This window comes from Phacochoerus africanus, chromosome 2 (assembly GCF_016906955.1).
Source record: "Phacochoerus africanus isolate WHEZ1 chromosome 2, ROS_Pafr_v1, whole genome shotgun sequence".
Lineage (NCBI taxonomy): Eukaryota > Metazoa > Chordata > Mammalia > Artiodactyla > Suidae > Phacochoerus > Phacochoerus africanus.
Window position 1 is genome coordinate 84,025,935 of NC_062545.1, and position 23,423 is coordinate 84,049,357.

The window sequence follows — 23,423 nt, forward strand, 5'->3', positions numbered from 1 at the left end:
GTGATCATTACGAATTGGGTTTGGATCCCATTTTGCCTTATCTTGGGTGATCTTAGGATCACTGAGATCCCTCAGCTTTGGTTTTCACTTTTTTAAACTTAGGTAGTGATGAAAATACTTCAAGGGTTGTTATTGTAAGGACTAAATGAGATAAGGCATGTAAAAGTGTTTCAGTGGTTAGGTCAGTACAAGTGAGCTGGTCTAACAAGATAAAGGATTTTAAAAGGCCTTGCCAATTTTTTATGGGGCACCCCAAATAGTGTATGAAATTAATCTGGGTGTGGATTTCATGGTTTTTTCGAAGTATTTAAATTAAATTAACTGGTCAGCATTTGTGTTCACTTTGTTTTTTCTTTTTTTGGGCGGGGGTGGGGAGCCTGTGCCTGTGACATGTGGAAGTTGTGGGCCAGGGATTGAACCCACGCTGCTGCAATGACAATACCAGATATTTAACCCACTGCATCACAAGGGAACTCCCTTTATTTTCTGAATAAATAAAAGAGAAGAAAATTAATGTTAGACTAGGAAGCTGTTTACATTATTATTGTTCATAATTTTGACTATTATTAAGAATTCCAAAAATGATGCTAAGGATACAGTTCTGGTATACAAAATAGTAACTACAGATTATCTTTTTGAATTTATTTTCTAAGTCACATTTTAGGAAAGGAAGAGGTATTATGTCTATTAGCTGACTACATTTCTTTGTGTCAGAATGTCTATGTTATTCTTATTTTCTTGTCTTTCTCTTAAATCAAAATAAGTTAGTTTTGGGAGTTCCCTGGTGGCTTAGCAGGTTAAGGATTCAGCATTGTCACTGCTGTGGTGTGGGTTCAATTCCTGGCCCAGGAATGCAGCCAAGTAAATAATTGAGAAATAAATGCAGGGGGAAAAATCAGTTTTGTTTGAATGCTGTAAAAATTGTAGATAGTAACAGACTTAACATAGCATTTCTATGTGTCAGGTACTGTTTCAGTATTTTATCATAAATTAACATTTGATCCTCATGACAACCATTATAATGAAGGAGATGGTACTAGTATCTCCATGTTATTGATGAGGAAATTGAAACTCAGTAGTTAAGTGCCTCCCCAAGGTCAAAGCTTTTACTTGGCAGAGCCAAGATTTGAACCCATGCAGTCAGTAGCAGAGCCTGTGTGCCTTACCTACTACCCTGCAAAATCTTTTTATATTTTTGATTATAAAGTAAAACACTGATTGCTAGATAAAACAATTCTTTCTTTTTGGTCTTTTAAGTACTCGTGGCATATGGAGGTTCCCAGACTAGGGAACCAAATCAAAGCTGGAGCCCACTGGCCTACACCACACCACAGCTACAGCCACATGGGATCTGAGCTGCATCTGTGACATACACCACAGCTCATGGCAACGCCAGAGGCCAGGGATTGAACCTCTGTCCTCATAGGTACTAGTCAGATTCGCTTCTGCTGAGCCATGACGGGAACTCCTAAAATGATTCTAATACCATAAAAACATGAGCATGAAATCTTTGGAGGCTAAATCAATCTGTATAAATGATTTTAAACTTGTTTACAGTTTTTTGGTGGATATTCTAAAGTGCATCCCACCCTTATTCTCAAAGTATTACAACCTTTATTGGGTGTGATTAATTTTGTATATTTTTGATTATTCAGATCAACTTAAGTTTTATTTTCCTCTTTGGTAAGCATGTAAAATCATTATTATTTTTTCTTTTTAGGGCCGCATCTGCGGCATATGGGATTTCCCAGGCTAGGGGTCAAATCGGAGCTGCAGCTGCTGGCCTATGTCACAGCCACAGCAATGTGGGATGTCAGCCGTGTCTGCAACTTACACTACAGCTTAAGGCAACGCAGGATCCTTAACCCACTGAGCGAAGCCAGGGATTGAACCCACATCCTTGTGGATACAAGATGGATTCTTAACCTGCTGAGCCACAACAGGAACTCTTATCCATGTAAAATTAGATTTAAATTTTAATTACTTTTTATTGAAGTATAATATATACACTTAGAAGTGTAGTTATGTTCGTTAGGTTGTTGTATTTTCATAAACTGTGAATACGTCTTGTGAAACCAGCACTCAAATCAAGAGGTAATATTTACCAACACCTCAGAAATCCCCTCTTCCCCAGTCAACTATCTTGACTTCTAGTTCCATGGAGAAATTTCTCTCTTTTTGGAAATATATGCATACATACATATAGAATCATCTTTGTTTCTGGCTTTTGTTCAACGTTATATTTATGAAATTTATGCTTTGATGAGTACTGTCTAATATACCATATGTAAATATACCACAGTTTATTCATTCACTTCATTTGAGTAGCTTTATTGTTTTACTGTTAGGGTTGCTGTAGATATTCTAGTTCATGTCCATGTTGAACATGTTTGCATTTCTGTTGTGTATATAACTAGGAATGAAATTAGCAGGTCATAGGATATGCATGTATTCATTTTTTAGTAGATACCGCTAAACATTCTCATCAGCAGTATGTGAGTTGCAGTTTCTCCAGTTCCTATCCATAAGAAATTATTTGTCATTTAGAGGAGTATAGATTTCATTGGGTATTCTGGTTTTTTTGTTTGTTTGTTTTTTCTTTCTTTTTTTTTTGCAATTACTGAGGTATAATTTACATAAAGTAAAATGGGCTGATTTCAAGTGTATAGTGGTAGTTTTGACAAGTAATGAAATTCCTATTACTATAATAGGGTTAGTTTTTGCCTGTTCTAGAACTCATGTAATTGGCACCTGTGTGCAGTGGGCTCTGTCTTGTGTCTGGCTTCCTTCATTCTGGAGCTTTATCTATGTTGTTGCATGTATTAGGAATTTCTTCTTTTTTTGTTGTTGTTGAAAAATACTGGGTTGTTTCCAGTTTATCTTTATGAAAAAAGTTATTACTTATGTACAAGTCTTGTGTTACTTCTTTTGAGTAAACACTTAGGAGTAGAATTGCTAAGTGAGTGAGTTTGAGAAAAGTACCAGTTTCCCAAAATGGTCATGCCATTATGCATTCCTACTAGCAGCATATAAGAATTTCCATTATTCCGGAGTTCCCGTCGTGGCGCAGTGGTTAACGAATCCGACTAGGAACCATGAGGTTGCGGGTTCGGTCCCTGCCCTTGCTCAGTGGGTTAACAATCCGGCGTTGCCATGAGCTGTGGTGTAGGTCGCAGACACGGCTCGGATCCATGCGTTGCTGTGGCTCTGGCGTAGGCCGGTGGCTACAGCTCCGATTCAACCCCTAGCCTGGGAACCTCCATATGCCGTGGGAGCGGCCCAAGAAATAGCAACAACAACAACAAAAAAGACAAAAGACAAAAAAAAAAAGAATTTCCATTATTCCATATCCTTTCCAACACTTTGTATATTTAATTTTTAATTTTAGCTCTTCTAGTTGGTGTTTTTTATTTTACATTTCTCAGGGGCTTACTGACCATTTTCATATCTTTGAAATGTCTGTTCAGATCTTTTCCTTTTATTGGGCTGTTTTTTTTTTTAATTTTTTTAAATTGTTATTTCCCAATATATTTTCTTAATATAGAATTCTAAGAGTTTTCTATTCTGGAAATAAGGCCTTTGTTGGCTATATGTTTTGTGAATATTTTCTCCCACTTGGTATTTTGCCTTTTCATTTCTTAATAACCTTTTTCTTTGGAGAAGCATAAGTTTTTCATTTTGGTAAAACCTATTACATCAGGGTTTGTTTGTTTTCAATTAAAGTTAGGGCTTTTAAATTCTTTATTCCAAGGTTACAAAATTTTGTGTTTGTTTTGATCTCGATGTTTCCTAAGTTTAGCTTTTGTGATTGGGTTTATGATTAAGTTTCTTTTTATATGTTGATAAGGTAGAGGTCAAGTTTTTTGTTTTATTCTTTTTTCTCATACAGATGTTCCTAGTTGTTTCAGCACAATTTTTTTTACAAGACTGTCCTTTCTCCATTTTATTATTTTGTACTTTTGCTGGAAAAAGTATGTGTGGGTCTAGATCTGGACCCTAACTCAGTTCCTTTTGACCAGCTTGTATGTGCTTATGCCCTCACCACACTGACTCAATAATGATAGCTTTTATCAGTATTGAAATCAGATAGGACAATTTCTCTGACTTGTCTTTTTTTTCAAAATTATCTTCTCTATTTTCAGTTTTGACCATGTTTATGTAAATCTTAGATTTGGCTTATCAAAAAAAAGCCCTGCTGGGATTTTTTGGGTATTGCTTTGAATCTACAGATGAATGGCACAGTATGGATAGGTTATTGTTATTGAGTCAGTGAGCCTTCTAAGAATGAACATAGTATCTATCACATGGTGTCCTTTAGGGCCTCTTTAAAATCTCTCAGCAGTGTTTTGTACTTTTCAGTGTATGTATCATGTCCATCCATGTTTTGTTAAATGTATCCCTAAATATTTCATTTTTTTGCTGCATCGACTTGATCACAGAACTTTTCCATAGGATTTTTATCCTGTTAATGTGATGAATTATATTGATTTTTTTTTGTGGTATTTATTTTTATTTTTGTCTTTTTGCCTTTTCTAGGGCCGCTCCCACGGCACATGGAGGTTCCCAGGCTAGGGGTCTAAGTAGAGCGGTAGCCGCCGGCCTACACCACAGCCACAGCAATGTGGGATCTGAGCCGTGTCTGCGACCTACACCACAGCTCACGGTAATGCCAGATCCTTAACCCACTGAGCAAGGCCAGGGATTGAACCCGCAACCTCATGGTTTCTAGTCGGATTCATTAACCACTGAGCCACAACGAGAACTCCTGGTTTTTCTTTTTTGACCATAGATGAGTTTTGCCTGTTCTAGAACTTTATGTAACATGATATACTTTTTTCTATCTGGCTTAATATTATAATTTATTATCAGAAAGCATGCTTTTCAGATTTATCTGGATGTGTATACCAATAGTTTATTCCTTTTTTTATTCAGTGGTGTTCCACAGTATGAATACAGCACAACTTCGCTGATGGACACTTGTACTCTTTCTTGTTTTTGGCTCTTATGAATAAAGCTGCTCTGAACATTCTTGTTTAGACCTTTCTGTAGACATAAGTTTTAACTTCTCTTGCATAAATACTAGGGAGTAGAATTGCTGGATTTTACACAAAGTATATGTTTACTTTTTTAAAAAAAACTGCCAAATCTTTCCCCACGGAAGTTGTATCATGTTATCCTCCCACCAAAATTTATGAGTGTATTGGTTGTTCACATCTTGCCAACAGTAGGTATTGTCAGTTGATTTTACCCATGGGTGAGGGGCGGGTGTATAATGGCTTCTCATTGTGGTTTTAATTTGTGTTTCCCTAATGAGTAATGAGCACTGTTTCATGTGCTTATTGACCAATTAACATATCTTCCTCTGTGAAGTGTTTATTCACATCCTTCATGCATGCTTTTTGAAATTGCCTTGTCTTTTATATTTGGAGTTGTTTTTCAGTTCTAGGATTTCTTTTCAGAGTCTAGGATGCAAGTCCTTTGTCAGATGTATGTTTTACAAATATTTTCTCTTTTCTTAATGATATCTCCTGGTGAGCAGAAGTTTTTAATTTGGTTAAGTCTAATTTTATCTTTTTTTTTTTTTTGTCTTTTTGCCTTTCCTAGGGCCAATCCTTAGGCATACCGGAGATTCCCAGACTGGGGGTCCAGTCAGAGCTGTAGCCACCGACCTACGCCACAGCCAGATCCCAGCTGGGTCTGCAGCCTACACCATAGCTCACATCAACGCTGGATCCTTAACCCACTGAGCAAGGCCAGGGATCGAACCTGCAACCTCATGGTTCCTAGTCGGATTCGTTAACCACTGAGCCACAACTGGAACTTCCTAATTTATCATTTCTTGATTTGATGGTTATTGCTATGTATGTCTTTAAGAAACCTTTGCTTACCACCAAGTTGTTGTGGTAGTCTTTTGTTTTCTTCCAGGATAGTAGTTTTTTGTTTGTTTGCCCTTTGGGGGCTGCACCTGCGGCATATGGAGGTTCCCAGGCTAGGGATCAAATCGGAACTGCAGCGGCCAGCCTACAGGACAGCCACAGCCACGCCAGATCCTTAACCCACTGATTGAGGCGAACCTGCATCTTCATGGAACCTAGTTAGATTTGTTTCTGCTGAGCCCCAATGGGAACTCCAGGATAGTAGCTTTTATGTTGGGTCTATAATTCACCTTGAAATAATTTGGGGGTATAGTGTGAAAGGTAAAAGTTTATTTTTTTTTCTTCTCTAATCCATTTGTTTATTATAGAAAACACTTCCCACTGGATTGCTTTGGCAGTTCAGTTACTGAAAGTAAAATGACTATGTACATGAAGGTATATTTTTGAGTTCTTATTTTTTGTTATCTTTGATAAATTGTTTTTTTCAAGGTATGTCTAGTTCATGTAGATTATCAAATTAATTTGCATAGTTATTTATGTATGTATTTAGGTAGGTATTTATTTGACCAATTACATTATATTCCACCAACATAAAATGTTCAGGTAAGGTACACATCCCTCCTTTTAATTTTTCACATATTCTCTTAGGCAGTTAATTTCTATATACTTGCTGGTTGTATTTTTGCGAGGTAAGAGGTCCCTGGCCCATTGTTTTGAGATAAGGTGAAATTTTTTCTTCTTCTCTTTTTTAAGGGCACTCCTGTGGCATGTGGCAGTTCCTGGGCTAGGGGTCAAATCAGAGCTGCAGCTGCCAGTGTACACCACAGCCATAGCAATGCCAGATCCAAGCCACATCTGATCCTTAACCCACTGAGTGAAGGCCAGGGATTGAACCTGCATCCTCATGGACACTGTGTTGGATTCTTAACCTGCTGAACCACAGTGGGAACTCTGATAGGGTGAATTTTATGACATGTAAACTTTTAAGTTAATTTCAGCAGTTTTTAGTATGTCTTCATTGTCCTTTTAACTCATATGTTATCTTCTATAGTTATCTATTGGTTTGTAACAAATAATCCCTAAGCAGTTGCTTAAAACAACCACTGTTTTTGTCTCTGAGTTCCTTTGGGTCAGGAATCTGTTATGGCTTAGCTTAACATTTAGGTGGGTGCCTGGTCCAAGGTCTCCCACATTACTGAGTCAAGGTTCGTACAGGACTGTGGTTTATTTCAGAGCTTGACTTGGAGAGGATCCTTGCCCAGGCTCACTCATATGGATGTGGAATTGTGAATTGACAGTTTTCCCTCCTTTCATCACATTAAAGATTTTGGCCTTCATTGTTTCTAATAAGTTAGGTGTTTTCATGCTGTGTTGAAGTTCTATGACTGCTTTCAAGACTTTTTTTTGGATCTCTGGTTTTTAGCAGTTTGCCCAGTGTGGGTCCAAGTGTGGTTTTCTTTGTGTTTGTTTTCTTTGGGGTTGGTTAAAATTCGTGAATCTTTAATTTTGTGTATTTCACCAAATTTGGAGAATGCTTGGCTATTGTTTAGGTATTTTTATCTGCCATTATATCCTCTCCTTCCGAGACTCCAGTTACATGTATGTAATTAACCTTAGTATTATCCCGTAAGTCACTTTGGTTGATTTAAAATTTTTTTGTTCTTTTTCATAGTTTCCCTCTGCTGAGCTTATTTATTAATTTATTCAGAGCAAATTTTTGGTCTTTACTTAAGGCATAGTTATAATAGCTTTTTTTTTCTTTTTGGGGCTGCACCCATGGCACATGGAGGTTCCCAGGCTAGGGGTCTAATCGGAGCTATAGCTCCTGGCCTACACCACAGCCACAGCAATGCCAGATCCAAGCCATGCCTGCAATCTATACCACAGTTCACGGCAACGCTGGATCCTTAACCCACTGAGCGAGGCAGGGATCGAACACTCGACCTCATGGTTTCTAGTTGGATGTTTCTACTGTGCCATGACAGGAACTCCTAACATTGCTAGTTTCAACATCTGAGTTATTGCCCATGTTGGTCTCCATTGGTTGTGCTTTAATAATACACAGTTTTGTTAGTTCACAGTTGACAGCAAGAATCCAACATTGCATTGAAAACTGTAACTATATAATACATTCTCTCCATTGTCCCCTTGTCACTTTCAGCAGCAACCTTGTTAAAAACAATGAGTATTTTACATCATCTCTGTTGTTCTTTCAGGGCATCTTCTCTACATTCAGTTTCATCCAAGTCATTCCCGGATTTCTTAGTAGAAGAAAAAAAATCTGCTACTGATTATGTCAGAAAAGTTTGTTTCAAAGGAATTGAAAATTCCCAGGATCCAAAAGTTGTAAGGTAATAAACATATTCTACCTTAAAGTGTTCTGTGGTGATTTTACATGCTGAAGTAGTCTTTAAAAATTATGAGGTAGATTTTTATACATTCTTTTACATTCAAAATTACGGTGTTTATTTTTTTTAAGATTTATTTTGGTATAATTGGCTCACAGTAAACTGTACATATCTGAAGTATACAGTTGGAAGTTTTGGCCTATGGAGACCCTTATGAAACCATCATCACAGCTTTTCCAGTTGGTGGATGTAACCACCACTCTCATGCCCCTGTGTGGTCCTTCCTTCCCTATCCTGCTCCCCTGCAGTTACTCACTCATTTCTTCAGTACAGACTAGCTTATATATTCTACAGTTTTAGACCTGTAAAGTCATTCAGCATGTACTTTGTTTTGGTTTGTTTGTTTCCTTTTTTGGCTGCCCCGTGGCATATGGAGTTCCCTGGCCAGAGATCAGAATCCGATCTGCAGTTGTTACAGCTGCAGCAACACAGGATCCTTAACCCACTGTGCCAGGCTCCAGATTGAACCTCCGTTCCAGTGCTGCAGAGAGGCTCTTGATCCCCACAGTGGAAACCCCTGTACTTTTTTTAAATCTGTCTTTTACTTACCATACATTTTAGGATTCATCCACATTGTTATGTGTATTAGTAGTTCATTCTATTTTATTACTCAGTAATATTTCATTGTATGGTTAAAAAATCATCTGTTTATTTGCATCTGTTAACCAACCTTTGGGTGTTTACAACTTTTAGCTATTTTTGATACTGGTTTTTAAAGTCCAGTGTATATTAAAAAGATGTTTCATATGCCTATATGAAACACAAACATATAAACCTAGTTTAAAGGTAGAATTTTAATAAAAATAGTTTCCCCACCATGATACATCCAAGTTCTCTCAATCAGTGTTCAAAAGAGAATATTTATGGGTATTAGGCTAGTGTTGGAAGAAAAAACTATTTCAAGTTGGTTGACTAAATAGTGTTTTCTTTTTTTTCCTATTTCTGCTAATGTGACATCTTTCCAAGATAGAATATACTCCCCAGAGTGTTTTAGACAAAACAAAAAATTAAAAATCAGTCGTGACCAGGTTAATAACTTTTTCATAATGATAAATAATTTCAAACCCCCCCAAGCCCTTCATTAAAATCAAGTTTGATATCCAGTTATAATAAATAGGAAATATAAACTTCTTTTTTCAGATTCCACATGTAAGTGATAGCATTTGATGTTGATGTCTCATTGTCAGACTGACTTCGCTTAGCATGATAATTTCTAGGTCCATGCATGTTGCTACAAATGCCATTATTTTGTTCCTTTTAATGGCTGAGTAATATTCCATTGTGTATATGTACCACATCATCTTGATCCATGCCACTCAGTGGACATTTAGGTTGTCTCCATGTCTTGGCTATTGTATAGAGTGCTGCAATGAACACTGGAGTACATGCGTCTTTTGGAGTCATGGTTTTCTCTGGGTAGATGCCCAGGAGTGGGATTGCTGGATCAAATGGTAGATCTACTTTTAGTTTTCTGAAGAATCTCCATGCCGTTTTCCACAGTGGTTGCACCAATTTACATTCCCACCAACAGCGTAATAAGGTTCCTTTTTCTCCACACCCTCTCCAGCACTTATTGTTTGTAGACTTTATGATGATGGCCATTCTGGCTGGTGTAAGGTGGTACCTTATAGCAGTTTTGATTTGCATTTCTCTAATGATGAGTGATGTTGAACATCTTTTCATGTGTTTTTTGGCCATCCGTATGTCTTTGGAGAATTGTCCATTTAGATCTTCTGCCCATTTTTTGATGGGGTTGTTTGTTTTTTCGGTATTGAGCTGTAGGAGGTGTTTATACATTTTGGAGATTAATCCATTGTCAGTCGCTTCATTTGCAAAGATTTTCTCCCATTCTGTGGGTTGTCTTTTTGTTTTGTTTAGGGTTTCCTTTGCTGTACAGAAACTTTTAAGTTTAATTTGTTTTTAACTGTCATTACTCTAAGAGGTGGATCTGAGAAGATGTTGCTGTGGTTGGTTTATTTCGCAGTGTTTGGCCTATGTTTTCCTTTAAGAGTTTTATAGTGTCTGGTCTTATATCTAGGTCTTTAATCCATTTTGAGTTTATTTTTGTGTATGGTCTTAGGGAGTGTTCTTTTCCTGTGGCTGTCCAATTTTCCCAGCACCACTTATTGAACAGGCTGTTTTTTCTCCATTGTCATAGATGAGTTGACTGTAGGTGTGTGGGTTTAATTCTGGGCTTTCTATCCTGTCCAATTGATCTATATTTAGGAAATATAAACTTCTGATTGAAGTGAGGAAGGGGATGGGAATCATTAGTTAACCTTGCCTTACCTGCCCTGAAGCAGCTCAGGAACTGTCGGTCTTCTAAAAGCCTTGGAAACTGCTGTTTAGGTGAACTGTTTTAAACATAATTTTAGCGTTGATAACGTGACCTGCTTTCATATTATACACAGGTACATTTGCAGCTAAAGTTCTTGAGCTGTTTACTTCTAGTACAGAAAAGCAGAGATTAGGAAGGACCTGAAGGAGTCATCTGGTCTGTCCAACTTTTTAAATAGCTTTGGCAGTGGATTGCTATTTTAAAATTAAAATGTTGGAGTTCCCGTCGTGGCGCAGCAGAAACGAATCCGACTAGGAACCATGAGGTTGCGGGTTCGATCCCTGGCCTTGCTCAGTGGGTTAAGGATCCGGCGTTGCCATGAGCTGTGGTGTAGGTTGCAAATGTGGCTCGGATCTGGCATTGCTGTGGCTCTGGCATAGGCTGGTGGCTTCAGCTTCGATTGGACCCCTAGCTTGGGAACCTCCACATACTGTGGATGTGGCCCCAGAAAAAGACAAAAATAAATAAAATTAAATTAAAATCTTAAATGGAACCCCAACACATTCTTATGATAATATAATATTAAGGCTGTTTTGATAAGTCTTATAAATACAAATTGGGTGCAATGTAAGACATTTATTAACTGCTCTGGATCAGATATTACCATAGGTATTTGAGTTACAGTGGTGAAAAATATTAACACAGCTCCTGCTCATATAGAACATGCAGCCTGAAAGAACAACCTTAAACAAATGATTACTTAAAACTGTATAAAGCATTATGAGGAGGAAGTTTATCAGCCTCAACATTCAATTTATTTCTCATTTTGTTTTGTCCAGTATTAAGAAAATCCTAGTTGAAATAAATGTCATTATAAATGATTTAAAAAAAATCAACCCCTCTTAGCATTCCATGTCCAAACTACATTTGAGTGCTACTTGTATATACACACACACTTATGCATGTATATTTTATATATATTTCATAAATGTGTTTATTATATAATTATAATTTTAATTTTTTTTTAGGGCCACCCTCATGGCATATGGAGGTTCCCAGGCTAGAGGTCGAATCAAAGCTGCAGCTGCCAGCCTACACCACAGCCACAGCAACGCCAGATCAGAGCCATGTCTGCAGCCTACACTGCAACTCATGGCAATGCTGGATATTTAACCCGTCGAGTGAGACCAGGGATCGAACCCCCAACATCATGGATACTATAGATGGGTTCGTTATCGCTGAGCCACAATGAGAACCCCCTAATTATAATTTTTAAATGTTCTAAAATAGTCATTATGTATACATATTTCATGAGGGTTTTCTATTCAAATTTTCAGTTGGAAAAAAAAATTTAATTGGGTATTGGTCATCCTCCGTAATGAACCTACATCTGTGATAATATTTTGTCTTTTGTCTTTTTGCCATTTCTTGGGCTGCTCCCATGGCATATGGAGGTTCCCAGGCTAGGGGTTCAATCGGAGCTGTAGCTACCGGCCTACACCAGGGCCACCGCAACGTGGGATCAGAGCCGTCACTGCAAACTACACCACAGCTTTCGGCAGCACTCGATCCTTAACCCACTGAGCAAGGCCAGGGATCGAACCCTCAACCACATGGTTCCTAGTCAGATTCATTAGCCTCCGAGCCACGACGGGAATTCCTGTGATAATATTTTTTTTTAAATTTAATAGACTTTTTAATAGAAAAATAAACATACCATTGTTTTTGTGAGTTATAAGTGCTATCCCATAGGCATGCTTATAGAAAGACATGTAACTTCTTTATTTTCCTACTTCAAATACACAGAAACCCACCTCTGTTTGTCTTCATCTCATCCTCCTTTCTTGTTTTGCAATAGAAGAGTTATCCTTCCCATCTAACACTAGGAATTAGACCTATAGTTGTATCTTAACCGCTTTTCACTTCTGAAGGCTTAAACTATTTATTATCCCTCTCTCATAGATGTTCAACCTTTTCCTTTTAAGTAGATTCTTCCCATCTGGTTTTGAATATCCTCAAGTCACTAGCATGTAGAATGGGTGGGGTATTGAATCCCTCACTTAGCCCCCACACTTTCTTCTAGCAGTTGTCCTATTATTACCAATTCCCTGCTTCCTTCACAGCCAGATTTCTCAAAAGAGCTGTCAGCACCCTCACTTCTTAATCCATTCTGGCTTCTAGTCCCATTACTAAACTGAAGCTGTCTGGGTTAAGTTCAGCAGTGACCTCCATATTGCCAACACCATGGACTTTTTATATGACTCATCGTACTTGAAGTTCACTAGTAGGTCGTCTTTCATTTCACTTACATTTTTTTTTTTTTTTTTTGCTTTTAAGGGCCACACCCATAGCATGTAAAAGTTCCCAGATTAGGGGTCTAATTGGAGCGGCAGCTGCTGGCCTATGCCCCAGCAATGTAGGATCTGAGCCATGTCTGTGACCTACACCATAGCTCACAGCAACACCGGATCCTTAACCCACTGAGCCAGGCCAGGGATTGAATGTGTGTCTTCATGAATGCTAGTCATATTCATTTCCACTGAGCTATGATGGGAACTCCCTCACTTATATTGTTTCTATGCTATTTCATGAGCTTCTATGTTTAGTTATCAGCTCTACACTAAAGAGTTGAATTGCCTGTCCACATCTAAGGCAGATTTAACTCTCCCTCTGCCTTCTTGATATTTCCATCTTATTTGGATGTTTCCTTCAGAGCTAGTGATGTTGGCAATTCAGATATGCCAAAGAGGAGCCATAAATTGCTTCCTTTAAGTGAGAAAATGGAGAGTTCTCGATCTGATAAGATGAGAAAAAAAATTGTATGTTGAGGTTGCTAAGGAGTTTGGCATAAATGAATCTTCATCTATAAAATTATTGAAGGAGAAATTCATAATAGTTTTGCTATTGCACATCAGACCAAACTTTTTTGTATGTGCAAAAGCCAAAGTGCATGCATGATTAGTTCTTAGTTAAGGTGGAAAAGACATTAAGTTTGTATAAGATGTTTTGAAAGACCACATTCATCTAACTTTCATTACAATATATTGTTATAACTATTCTGTTTTATCATTGTGGTAACTTTCTTACTGTGCCTAATTTAATTTATAAGTTAAACTTTATCATAGATATGTATGTATATATAGGGGGAAAACAGTATATATAGGGTTCAGTACTCTGCAGTTTCTGGCATTCACTAGGCTACCTGGAATGTACTCCCCATGGAATGTCTGTATATTCAGCTGTATGTTCAGTGATTAGAATGTTACCTAGCAGGTGGTGGGTGCTCAGTGAGCATCTGGTGAACGAGAGGATGAATAAATGAAACAGAATTGTAGCTCTCTTTCCAGTAACTTGTTTTTAATGTAGTGGTTATATGCCATAGATGTATGTATTTTAAGATATGAATGGTTCAGTTGGTTTTAATATTTTAACATTTTAAAATTTTACATTATTTTTTAAAAATTTAATTTCTTTGGATAAATATGTCTTCTGTGGACCTTTTAAAATATTGTGGATTTGTGGTTTCATAGTTGATCACTAGAGTGTGCTATAACATCAGGGCTCTTAATTGTGAAAAGGGTGCTGTTACACTGTTTTGGAAATTTTAGCTAAAGGAGCATATGATGGATCATGCTCTCTCCATAGTTTGGGTGTTTGGTAAGTGGAAGTTAATGTTTTAAATAGTTATGTGTTGTCATCTGATCACTGAGAAAGAAAACTGCTTGGATTTCATTTTAATTTAATCATAGGAAATATGTAATCATAAGAGCCTTTTTAAAAGGAAGTAATAAAATATAACAGATAAAGTAAAATATTTATTAATTCACCAAATTATGTGACATTTGGTATATGTATGGTATTCTGCTGGCTTCTCTTGGGTAAACAATACACAGGCCCAGCCTTAAATGTATTTGAAGTCTAGGTGGTGTGTCTACATATGCACACATGGAAGTTCATTGACAGAAGAATAAAATTACAGTTTAACAGTGTTAAAGAAGTCACAAAGCAGTGTATGACTAAGTGCTATATGAGAGGTTCAGAGAAGGAAAAATGACCATGGGCTTGTACTCATTGAGGAGTACAAGCTGGAGTATTATAAACTCTTTCCCTATCCTGTTCCAAATATTTAATCATTATATTTATGGCCATATGAACAGTATTAGAAAAATACTGATCCATTTCATTGCTACAAGCTTTTGAACATAGGATGAGATCATTAAAAGCAGAGAGGAGAACAAATGGAGAAATAGTGGGAATTAAAGCAGGAAGATAGGAATGCTTATTCTAACATAGGATGGGATCATTAAAAGAAGAGAGGAGAGACAAATAGAGAAATAGTGGGAATTAAAGCAGGAAGATAGGAATGCTTATTCTAACATAGGATGGGATCATTAAAAGAAGAGAGGAGAGACAAATAGAGAAAATAGTGGGAATTAAAGCAGGAAGACAGGAATGCTTATTATTCTTTAGGGAATCAGGATAGCAGGGAGAGAGGAAATTCCTCTCAGGAAATTCCACAAATAACACATTTTTGTTTTAATTGTAGAAAATGTGATTTTTTTTTTCCCCCTCTAATATTAGGGATATCCAAGAATGGCAATGTTACTTACTGATGTGAAAAGAGAAATTTATGCAGTTTCTGTTTGTTTATTGTTACTCCTGTTCTTTTCCATTTTAATGTGTTTTCTTTCATTTTCCTTTCACTGAAATACCCCCTTATGTAATTCTGGGCAGAAAATGTGAACTTGTGTTTCTAATTAGTAAGAAAAACTATGTGTGAGACAAAATCATATCAGCTCCCATTTTTTATAAAAACCTTTGTAATTGGGATAATGCGTAGTTCTTTTTAAAAATGTCAATTGTATAAGCAAGAAGTAATTTAGTTGTTCTCTTAAAGTCTAAATTTGGCAAGATTAATGTTCTTCACTTTGAACAAAAGTCTTTGAAAGACTTTAGCCAGCCATTTTATGTTGTTTCTTCTCTCAGAAGGCTAAATTTTATACAGATTATCTATTGGGATGTCTTTTTCTATGTTGCAAATACCTAAAGCTTCATAATGTTATTATTTTTTATCTGAAAGCTTAGACATTTTATATTTAATCATAGCTCTGTTTTAACTGGTTTGCTTCATTCTAAGATGAAATTTTGATAGATTTCAAGTTGTTTGAGTAAATTTATAATTGATGATTTTCTCCATTGAAAGTCATCTATGGAATTGTAACGTTATAATCTTATGAAACAGATTTGAGTTTTAGTCTGATGCTTACCAGTAGCCTTCTGTGAACCTTTCTGAATTGAGAACAGTAATGCCTACCATATAGGTTTATTACAAAGGTTCATGTCAGATAATTTATATGAAAGTACTCTGTAAACTATACAATGTTACATAAAGTTTTTTACCTAAGCTCTGATTGCTTAACTTTAACAGAACCTATGTAGGATATTATAGTCCTTATATTTAATTCTGTTAACCAAAGATAGGGCTTGTAGTTACTGCTTCTTACTTAGCAAATAATTGGTTTTACATTATTTTCACATTTCTTTGAAAGTGCAAAACACAAGCTGATCCTTAGGCCCCAAGGATGATTTTTGAGCACCAGTTAAGTCATGTTTTCGTTACTCTGTGTTATACTTTATTGTCCTAAAATGCCTCTAGTCTCCAGTCTTAATTGACTTAAGAATTTTTCAAGGAACTTAACCAAGGGGATTTTGCATTTAGTCTGTCTAAGGTAGTTATCAGAATGTAGCATATTTCCATTTAGTTTACAGTCATTCTAGTTTAGATTTTCATCATCTCATAACAAGTTTAACCCAACAACCTTCTAGTTCATCTCCTTGGCTTTATTTTTCTTCTGGTCAGAAGTTTTCTTTTACTTCATCCTGGAGACTTATTTTTTGGATATCAATGGTCAGGTATCCAGTAAGTTTCAAGTCATAGAACTTCATTAAAACTAAGAGCCTGTTATCTACCTATTTTCATTTCAGTTTGTATTTCAGTACCTACATCTAGAATAAACAAGTTATCAGTAATTCAAAACAATAAGGAACTTCAAAAAAAAAAAAAAGACCTCTGCTTTTATTCCATCCCATGCTTAAAATCCTTTGGCTTTCTGCTTCAGTTATTTATTTTCTAGTTTTTTACAAACAACTATATATTCCGGGTGTTCTGCTGGACATTGAGATACAAAGATGAAAGAAAAGTCCTGTACCTTGAGAGACTAGTCTAGCAGTTAAGACACAGATGTGTAAACAGTACAAATACCACGTGTGAAGGTCTAGAGTAGTAATTGACATGGTCTGAGAGCAGAGAGGAGGTGATGTTTGGGAGGCAGCTGTGTTCACCACTGTGCCACCAGTGCACACAAGACAAGGCGATATTTGAGCCAGTCCTTGAAGAATGAGAAGACGTTTGTAATGGACTGTAGTCTATAGACTGCAGGGGAGAGGAGAAATAAAGGTAGCTTTGTAAGAAAGGGAAATACACTGTACTCTGAGTGAAAAGGCCTGGATTTGAGTTCTGTCTTTAGCATTTACTCACTTTGCAAATCAGGCGAATTATCTAATATTCTTTGAATATTAGTTTCCCGATCAGTGTAATGGAAATAATATATGCTTTCTTCACAGAGTACTACAAAAATTAATTGGGATAATGTATGTGAAAACACTTACAGTAAATTTGTTTACACATATATACATCAGGTTTAAATATTTTAGTTCTTAGTGCTTTTTTTTTTGGCTTTTTAGGGCCGCACCCATGGCATATGGGGGTTCCCAGGCTAGGGGTCGAATCAGAGCTGCAGCTGCCAGCCTATACCACAGCAACATGTGGGATCCAAGCCACACCTGCAACCTACACCACGCTCATGGCAACGCTGCCTCCCCAACCCACTGAGCAAGGCCAGGGATCCAACCCACATCCTCATGGATACTAGTTGGATTTGTTTCTGCTGTGCCACAACAGGAATGTCTAGTTCTTAGTGCATTTTGTACATTTTAACTTTATTTCCCTTTTTAATATCTTCCATACTCTTAATCAAATCATTCTGTTTATTGAAGCCAACAAAATCTTTAACCATCCATGTATTCGTATGACCAAAGCCCTGTCTCAGTGCCACTCTCCTCAGCTTTCATGCCGTTTCCTCAGTGAAGCCAACCCTCTCCCATGATACATTAATTTGTCCAAGTCCTGAGTACCTGGCATATTGTTGGTATAAATGTTGTTCATGTACTCTTGGTACATGTTGGTATACTCTCAAATTATTCCTATACGCTCATACTGTTTTATCATTGCTTAAATACCTTTTAAAAAACTCAATAAGAGTTTTTTGAGTGGAGGGGACTGAGTTTTAAACAGCCTGATTTTCAGTACCATAATACTGATGGAGGAGTTCCTGTTGTGGCTCAGCAGTTAACGAACCCGACTAGCACCCATGAGGATGGGGGTTTGATTCCTGGCCTCTCTCAGTGGGTTAAGGATCCTGCGCTGCCATGACCTGTGGTGTAGGTCACAGACAGCTCGGATCCCAGGTTGCTGTGGCTGTGGTGTAGGCAGCTACAGCTCCGATTGGACCCCTAGCCTGGGAATATCCATAAGCCGTGGGTGCAGCCCTAAAAAGACCAAAAACAACAACAACAACAAAAACTGATACATAGCCAGTAAATGTGCATAAATGAGTCAAGAAGTCAATATTTTAGGCCCTATTTCTTCACCTTCTGTTTGACTTTGCTGTTGTGAAATCCAGCTAGACCTAAATTTGCTTATTGCTGAAAGAGGGCATTGGATTAATCTAAGTAATTTCTGGCTATCTTTCTAAGGCTAAAATTCCACTTAGGCTACTCTCTATAGTTCCTTTGGTAATTTTTTTCTTTACAGGAATGCTTCTTCCCCAATCCTGTAAACCCTTTTATTGTCTTTGCCATGAGATCTTCTTAATGACCAAATCTTTATTTTTGTAGTCCATACTGTCAGTAGAACTTTGTTAGATACATTTAAGTTCATTTCTGTTGTATTATGTCATTTTATATGTTGTTTCCTCATCTTTTTGTGAGTTCCTAGAAGGCATATTATGCCTTAAATTTCTGTCCTATCTGTAGTCCCTACAGTTTCAAAGTCTCTACTATATTCTTATTGTTCACAAAATTTAGACTATGTATTAGTTATACAGTTCAGCTGCTATTTATCTGGTTTCTATATATTTTGAGACCTAGTACTAATTTGTCACTTTTATTTATAAAATGTTAATGTAAAACATTCTTTACAGACTTGTCTATTTCCTCGTGTATGATTGATTACAATAAATGGCCATGTATGACAATTATTAGAAAAAATAGTCGATTTCTTCTAAGATCTTCCCCTGTGGTATTTTATACACAAGATTTTATAACTACCTCTTTTTTTTTGTCTTTTTGTCTTTTTGTTGTTGTTGTTGTTGTTGTTGTTGTTGTTGTTATTGCTGTTTCTTGGGCCGCTCCCACGGCATATGGAGGTTCCCAGGCTAGGGGTTGAATCGGAGCTGTAGCCACCGGCCTACGCCAGAGCCACAGCAACGCGGGATCCGAGCTGCGTCTGCAACCTACACCACAGCTCATGGCAACGCCGGATCGTTAACCCACTGAGCAAGGGCAGGGACCGAACCCGCAACCTCATGGTTCCTAGTCGGATTCGTTAACCACTGCGCCACGACGGGAACTCCTATAACTACCTCTTGACTTTTTTGTTGTTATTTAATGATGTTAAAGATAAGTCTGACTATGTATATTAGTTAATCTGCTGAACCAGGGCCTTGCAGTTCCTCCTTGACACTTCTATTAATGAGTGATTTTACTAGTGTTACTAGAAGCTTTAATCTCCACTTTGGCATATGTTTTGCAGATGCTCTACTCATGGTTCCCCAGGACCAGAAGGCAACCGTTTTTCAGATGTACCACTTCTAGACAGTCCCAAGTAAGGTTAATTGATTAGCTTTGGGACCTCAAAGCTAGACTGACGCTTAGCCCTGAGAGAGAATGTTAAGAAACTGGGACTAGTATGATACTGAATAGAATGTATTGGAATACTCCCTGCTCCACAGTTTGAGTTACCTTTCTGTTTAGTTATATTGCTTTGCTCCATTCTACTTTTTGATATTTCCAAAGTTTTCTCTATAGCTCTGATCCAAATAAAATACTACTTCTCCTTCTGTTTCTCACCTTGTCATTCTATAAGTGAAATGCAAAAGTTTCTAGGTCCCTTTATGTTGTAGGTCATTAAGGAAAAAATGTAACATGAAGAGTATTTCGGGGAGATTTTGTGTGCAAAATGTGCAAGATGAATGAAAATTCATTTTTACTATTTCAGTCCCTGGCTATCTTCTTCAGTGACTGCTCCTTCCACAGCAGCCCCAGTCACTTTCGCATCTATTGTGGAAGAAGAGCTACAGCAGGAAGCAGCCCTTATCAGAAGTCGAGAAAAACCCTTGGCTTTGATTCAGGTAAATAACATGCTTGTTTGGGTTTATTTTGGGTAGGAACTATACTACATTTCATCCTGAGGTCCTAAAATCCTGGGAATTCTAGTGTTTTAAGCACTAGCTTCTTTGGCTCCTTGCTTGGTGCTCTGCAGTTAACACTACACTTCTTCACCACAACCTGGTATCAGTAGTTTGGCTTCACTGTGTGTGGGTGAGTGGACCTAAGTTTGGGATTGATAATGATAGTTCTTGCTATTTTTCTTTTTCACTGGACTTTTAACTGGGCCAACAGCTTACCCTAGTCCTTAACTCAGCCCTGCTTGGTAGGCAGGACTGGTGGGGGAACAGAGGAAGATGGTCTGGAGTGGAATGTGTGGCCACCTTTCTGGGGGAAGTGACATTTAAGCAAAAACAGCAGAAAAGGAAGAAATTAACCCCATGGAAATTAGGGGAAGGGGGAGTTACCTGCTGGTCTATGGTTAAGACTCGGCACTTTCACCGCTGTGGCCTGGGTTCAGTCCTGGTCTGGGAATTAAGACGCTGCATGTGTGCTGTGGCCAAAAAAAAGAAAAAGAAAGAAGGAAAATTGTTGTTTTCTTTGTAGAGGTGCATATATTTATCACATTTAACATGTAAATGCAGTACAAGAGTAAACTGGAGCATCAGCAAGTATTAACTGAATTGTAATTCAGGATAACTAATTTAGAACTGATAAATTGTGCTAGAACTAGTTTTGTTTTGTTTTCCCACTGGTGATGCTTTTGACTCTTTTAGTTGTTGAAAGTGACCCACAGAGAACTTGGCATTGTCTAGTTCTTGGGTTCAGTAAGAGCTCTTAGGTTGTAAGCCACAGACACACACTCAGGCTAACAAGGAAAAGAGAATTTATTTAGGAGATACTAAGATTCCACTGACATAGCTGAAAACCAGAGAGCTGGGTTTAGGAAGCAAATAACACTCTTAGTTGCCCTAAAGAGCTTAAAGAATTAGATGACTGGTACAATAACAAAAAATACCTCACAGAAAAAGCTATTGGATTGAATGGATTCCAACAGCTGTCTTCACTTTTTCCTTCTGCTCCAGATTAAAATAAAGGGCAGGTGGCTATCTGATTAATCTATTTAGGCCTCAACTCTCCAAGTGCTGAGGGGATAGTAGGATATGTAATTCTGCTGTATTGTATGCCTAGAAAGTGGTAGTTCCACAAGAGGAAATTGGAAGGCTGATAGAATCCTGCCTAATTTGTTATTGAAAGAGTAAAGCAAATTTTCTTTTTTTCCCCCTTCCTCCTTTCAGATTGAGGAGCGTGCGATTCAAGATTTATTGGTTTTCTATGAGGCATTTGGCAACCCTGATGAGTTTGTCATTGTTGAAAGGACACCACAGGGACCACTGGCAGTACCTATGTGGAATAAGCACGGATGCTAGTTCACCATGGACTTGAGATACATTTTTCATAAATTGTGATTGTTATAAATAAATGCTGTGGCAGAAGATTGGTAACAGCATTCTAGATAGAATAAGAAAGGGTCTAATTTCTTTACTGCATTTTGAGCATATAATGTTTATATGATTAAAAAGAAATTCCTCAGAATTGTGATTTTAGTAACTATGTAAAGATGTGTGAGAGGAAAAACTTAGTAGATTAAGTTTAAATAGAACTATTTATTCTGAATAGTCTTAAAAGGAAAACATGAGTGATTGAAGTATAAAATTTAAGAGTGATGCATTAAAGATAACTTCATTTGAGAATTTGGGATAAGTAATTTAGAAGATTTTTGCCAAATAGCTGTCTTTTTTTAGTGTGACACCGATGAACTTAAATTAGGAGCATCATTAATGGTCAAAATTTTGTGTTTGCTGCAGTAGTTATGTCTCCATTCATGTGTCTTTTGATCAGGCATTGGGTGTTCTGGGTATTTAAAACCTGAACTGCTTGAATGTCATATTATTTCAGCTTGAACAGCACATTCTCCATTTTGCATTGAACTGTAGAATGTGGTAGAAAGAAAGGAAGAGTCTAAGATAATAGTTCCTTTGTGAGATTTGGAGTTACTGTGGGGTTTGTTATTGGTTGGGATGAGGAGACCTTTTAGAAAACTTTAACACTTGGAAAAATTCTTTCACAATTAGGCTTTTATAATAAATACTTCATTATACATCCAAGAACTGAAAAATCTGCAAGAATTTTGGTTTATAGTTACCTTTACAATGTTACATAATCAGATTCTTTGAGCCTGGGTTATAGGAATAGACATTATTTTCTTTATAGTATGCTGTTTGGGTTGTTTTTGAATGTTTAAAGATTTTAAAAACAAATGTTAAATTTGTGCTCCTAGACAATTTGGGAAAGCTAATTTTTCTGGGACATAATAAGCCTAGGGGAGTGGGGCAAATTACTGCTATAATTAGGTTGATAAAAATAGGGCTGAAATTAACCCAACAGGAGATTTAGCTCCACCCAGAGCAGCAGACTTGTAAGCAAATGTGCAATAAAAACTAATGTTGATCACTTCACTGGTAATGTGTTTGCTATCTTAAACTATACTGATATCTATTATAGGAGGAATTCCTAATGATTCTGTCATATATTGTAGCCTGTATTTTATTGAACTTGATCCTCTATCCATTCAGATGCCTAAAAAGGGGCAGTTTTCCTAAAATCCACCTGTGAAAAGTTTTATATTATGTATGTTTGAGTAAATTGCAAACAATGAATTTTATGTTTTATTGATATTGCTCTAAAGAGATCTTCTATTTCACTTGAAACTTTGATTCTTCTATGCATATTGGCATCTTTAATATTCAGAGATGCTATAAAGTGATGATTTTCATGGCGTACTCCACACTCTCTGGAAAGCACCCTTTAAGGGCCTCTAGTAGGTTGGATGTGAAGGAGGAGCTGGAGCTGACCAGGTCTGTACAGTTTTATGTCTTTACGAACCTCATTCAGAGCAGTGGTACTTTATGGCCCGGTTTATATATTATACAGAATTTCATTTGGGTTAAAAACAAATTCTTTTTTGCTAGTAAAATGAAAGATAAGCATTGCTATAAACTAATTCATAAATGATTCCATGAAAATAACAACTTGATATGCTGTGACCAAAAAGCCCAGGAAGTGACAGGTTTTCTCCCTAACATTATTCTAATAACTCACCTTTAATCCCATAATTTTAAGAAAGTCTTAATAGCATCTAGAAGTGGGCAATTAAGAGATCAATGGGGTGGAAGGTTTTTAAGACGGATCAAAACAATCACTCCTTAGCCTGGAAAGGTGATGATTAGATGGGGATTTGGGGTTAGGGGTAGAGGTGTCAGAGCAGAATATGCTTAAAATTTGCAAAATCAAGTCTACCAGTCAAAGGCATATTTGTTGACAAAATACTGGGATTTGGGACTTCTCATGAAG

The 23,423-nt window shown here is 37.1% G+C and overlaps 1 protein-coding gene across 2 annotated transcripts in view; it reads left to right on the forward strand.

Annotated features, from left to right (window-relative positions):
• The window catches only part of IBTK (inhibitor of Bruton tyrosine kinase), a 102,284-nt gene extending 79,756 nt beyond the window's left edge, over positions 1 to 22,528 (forward strand). For both annotated transcript variants that reach the window (XM_047763349.1, XM_047763340.1), the window contains exons 26-29: positions 8,093 to 8,227; positions 19,435 to 19,506; positions 19,900 to 20,032; positions 21,308 to 22,528. In XM_047763349.1, coding sequence (XP_047619305.1) covers positions 8,093 to 8,227; positions 19,435 to 19,506; positions 19,900 to 20,032; positions 21,308 to 21,439 — 472 coding nt within the window. In that variant the 3' untranslated portion in view covers positions 21,440 to 22,528. The remainder of the gene's footprint in view (positions 1 to 8,092; positions 8,228 to 19,434; positions 19,507 to 19,899; positions 20,033 to 21,307) is intronic.
• Positions 22,529 to 23,423: the final 895 nt, after the last annotated feature.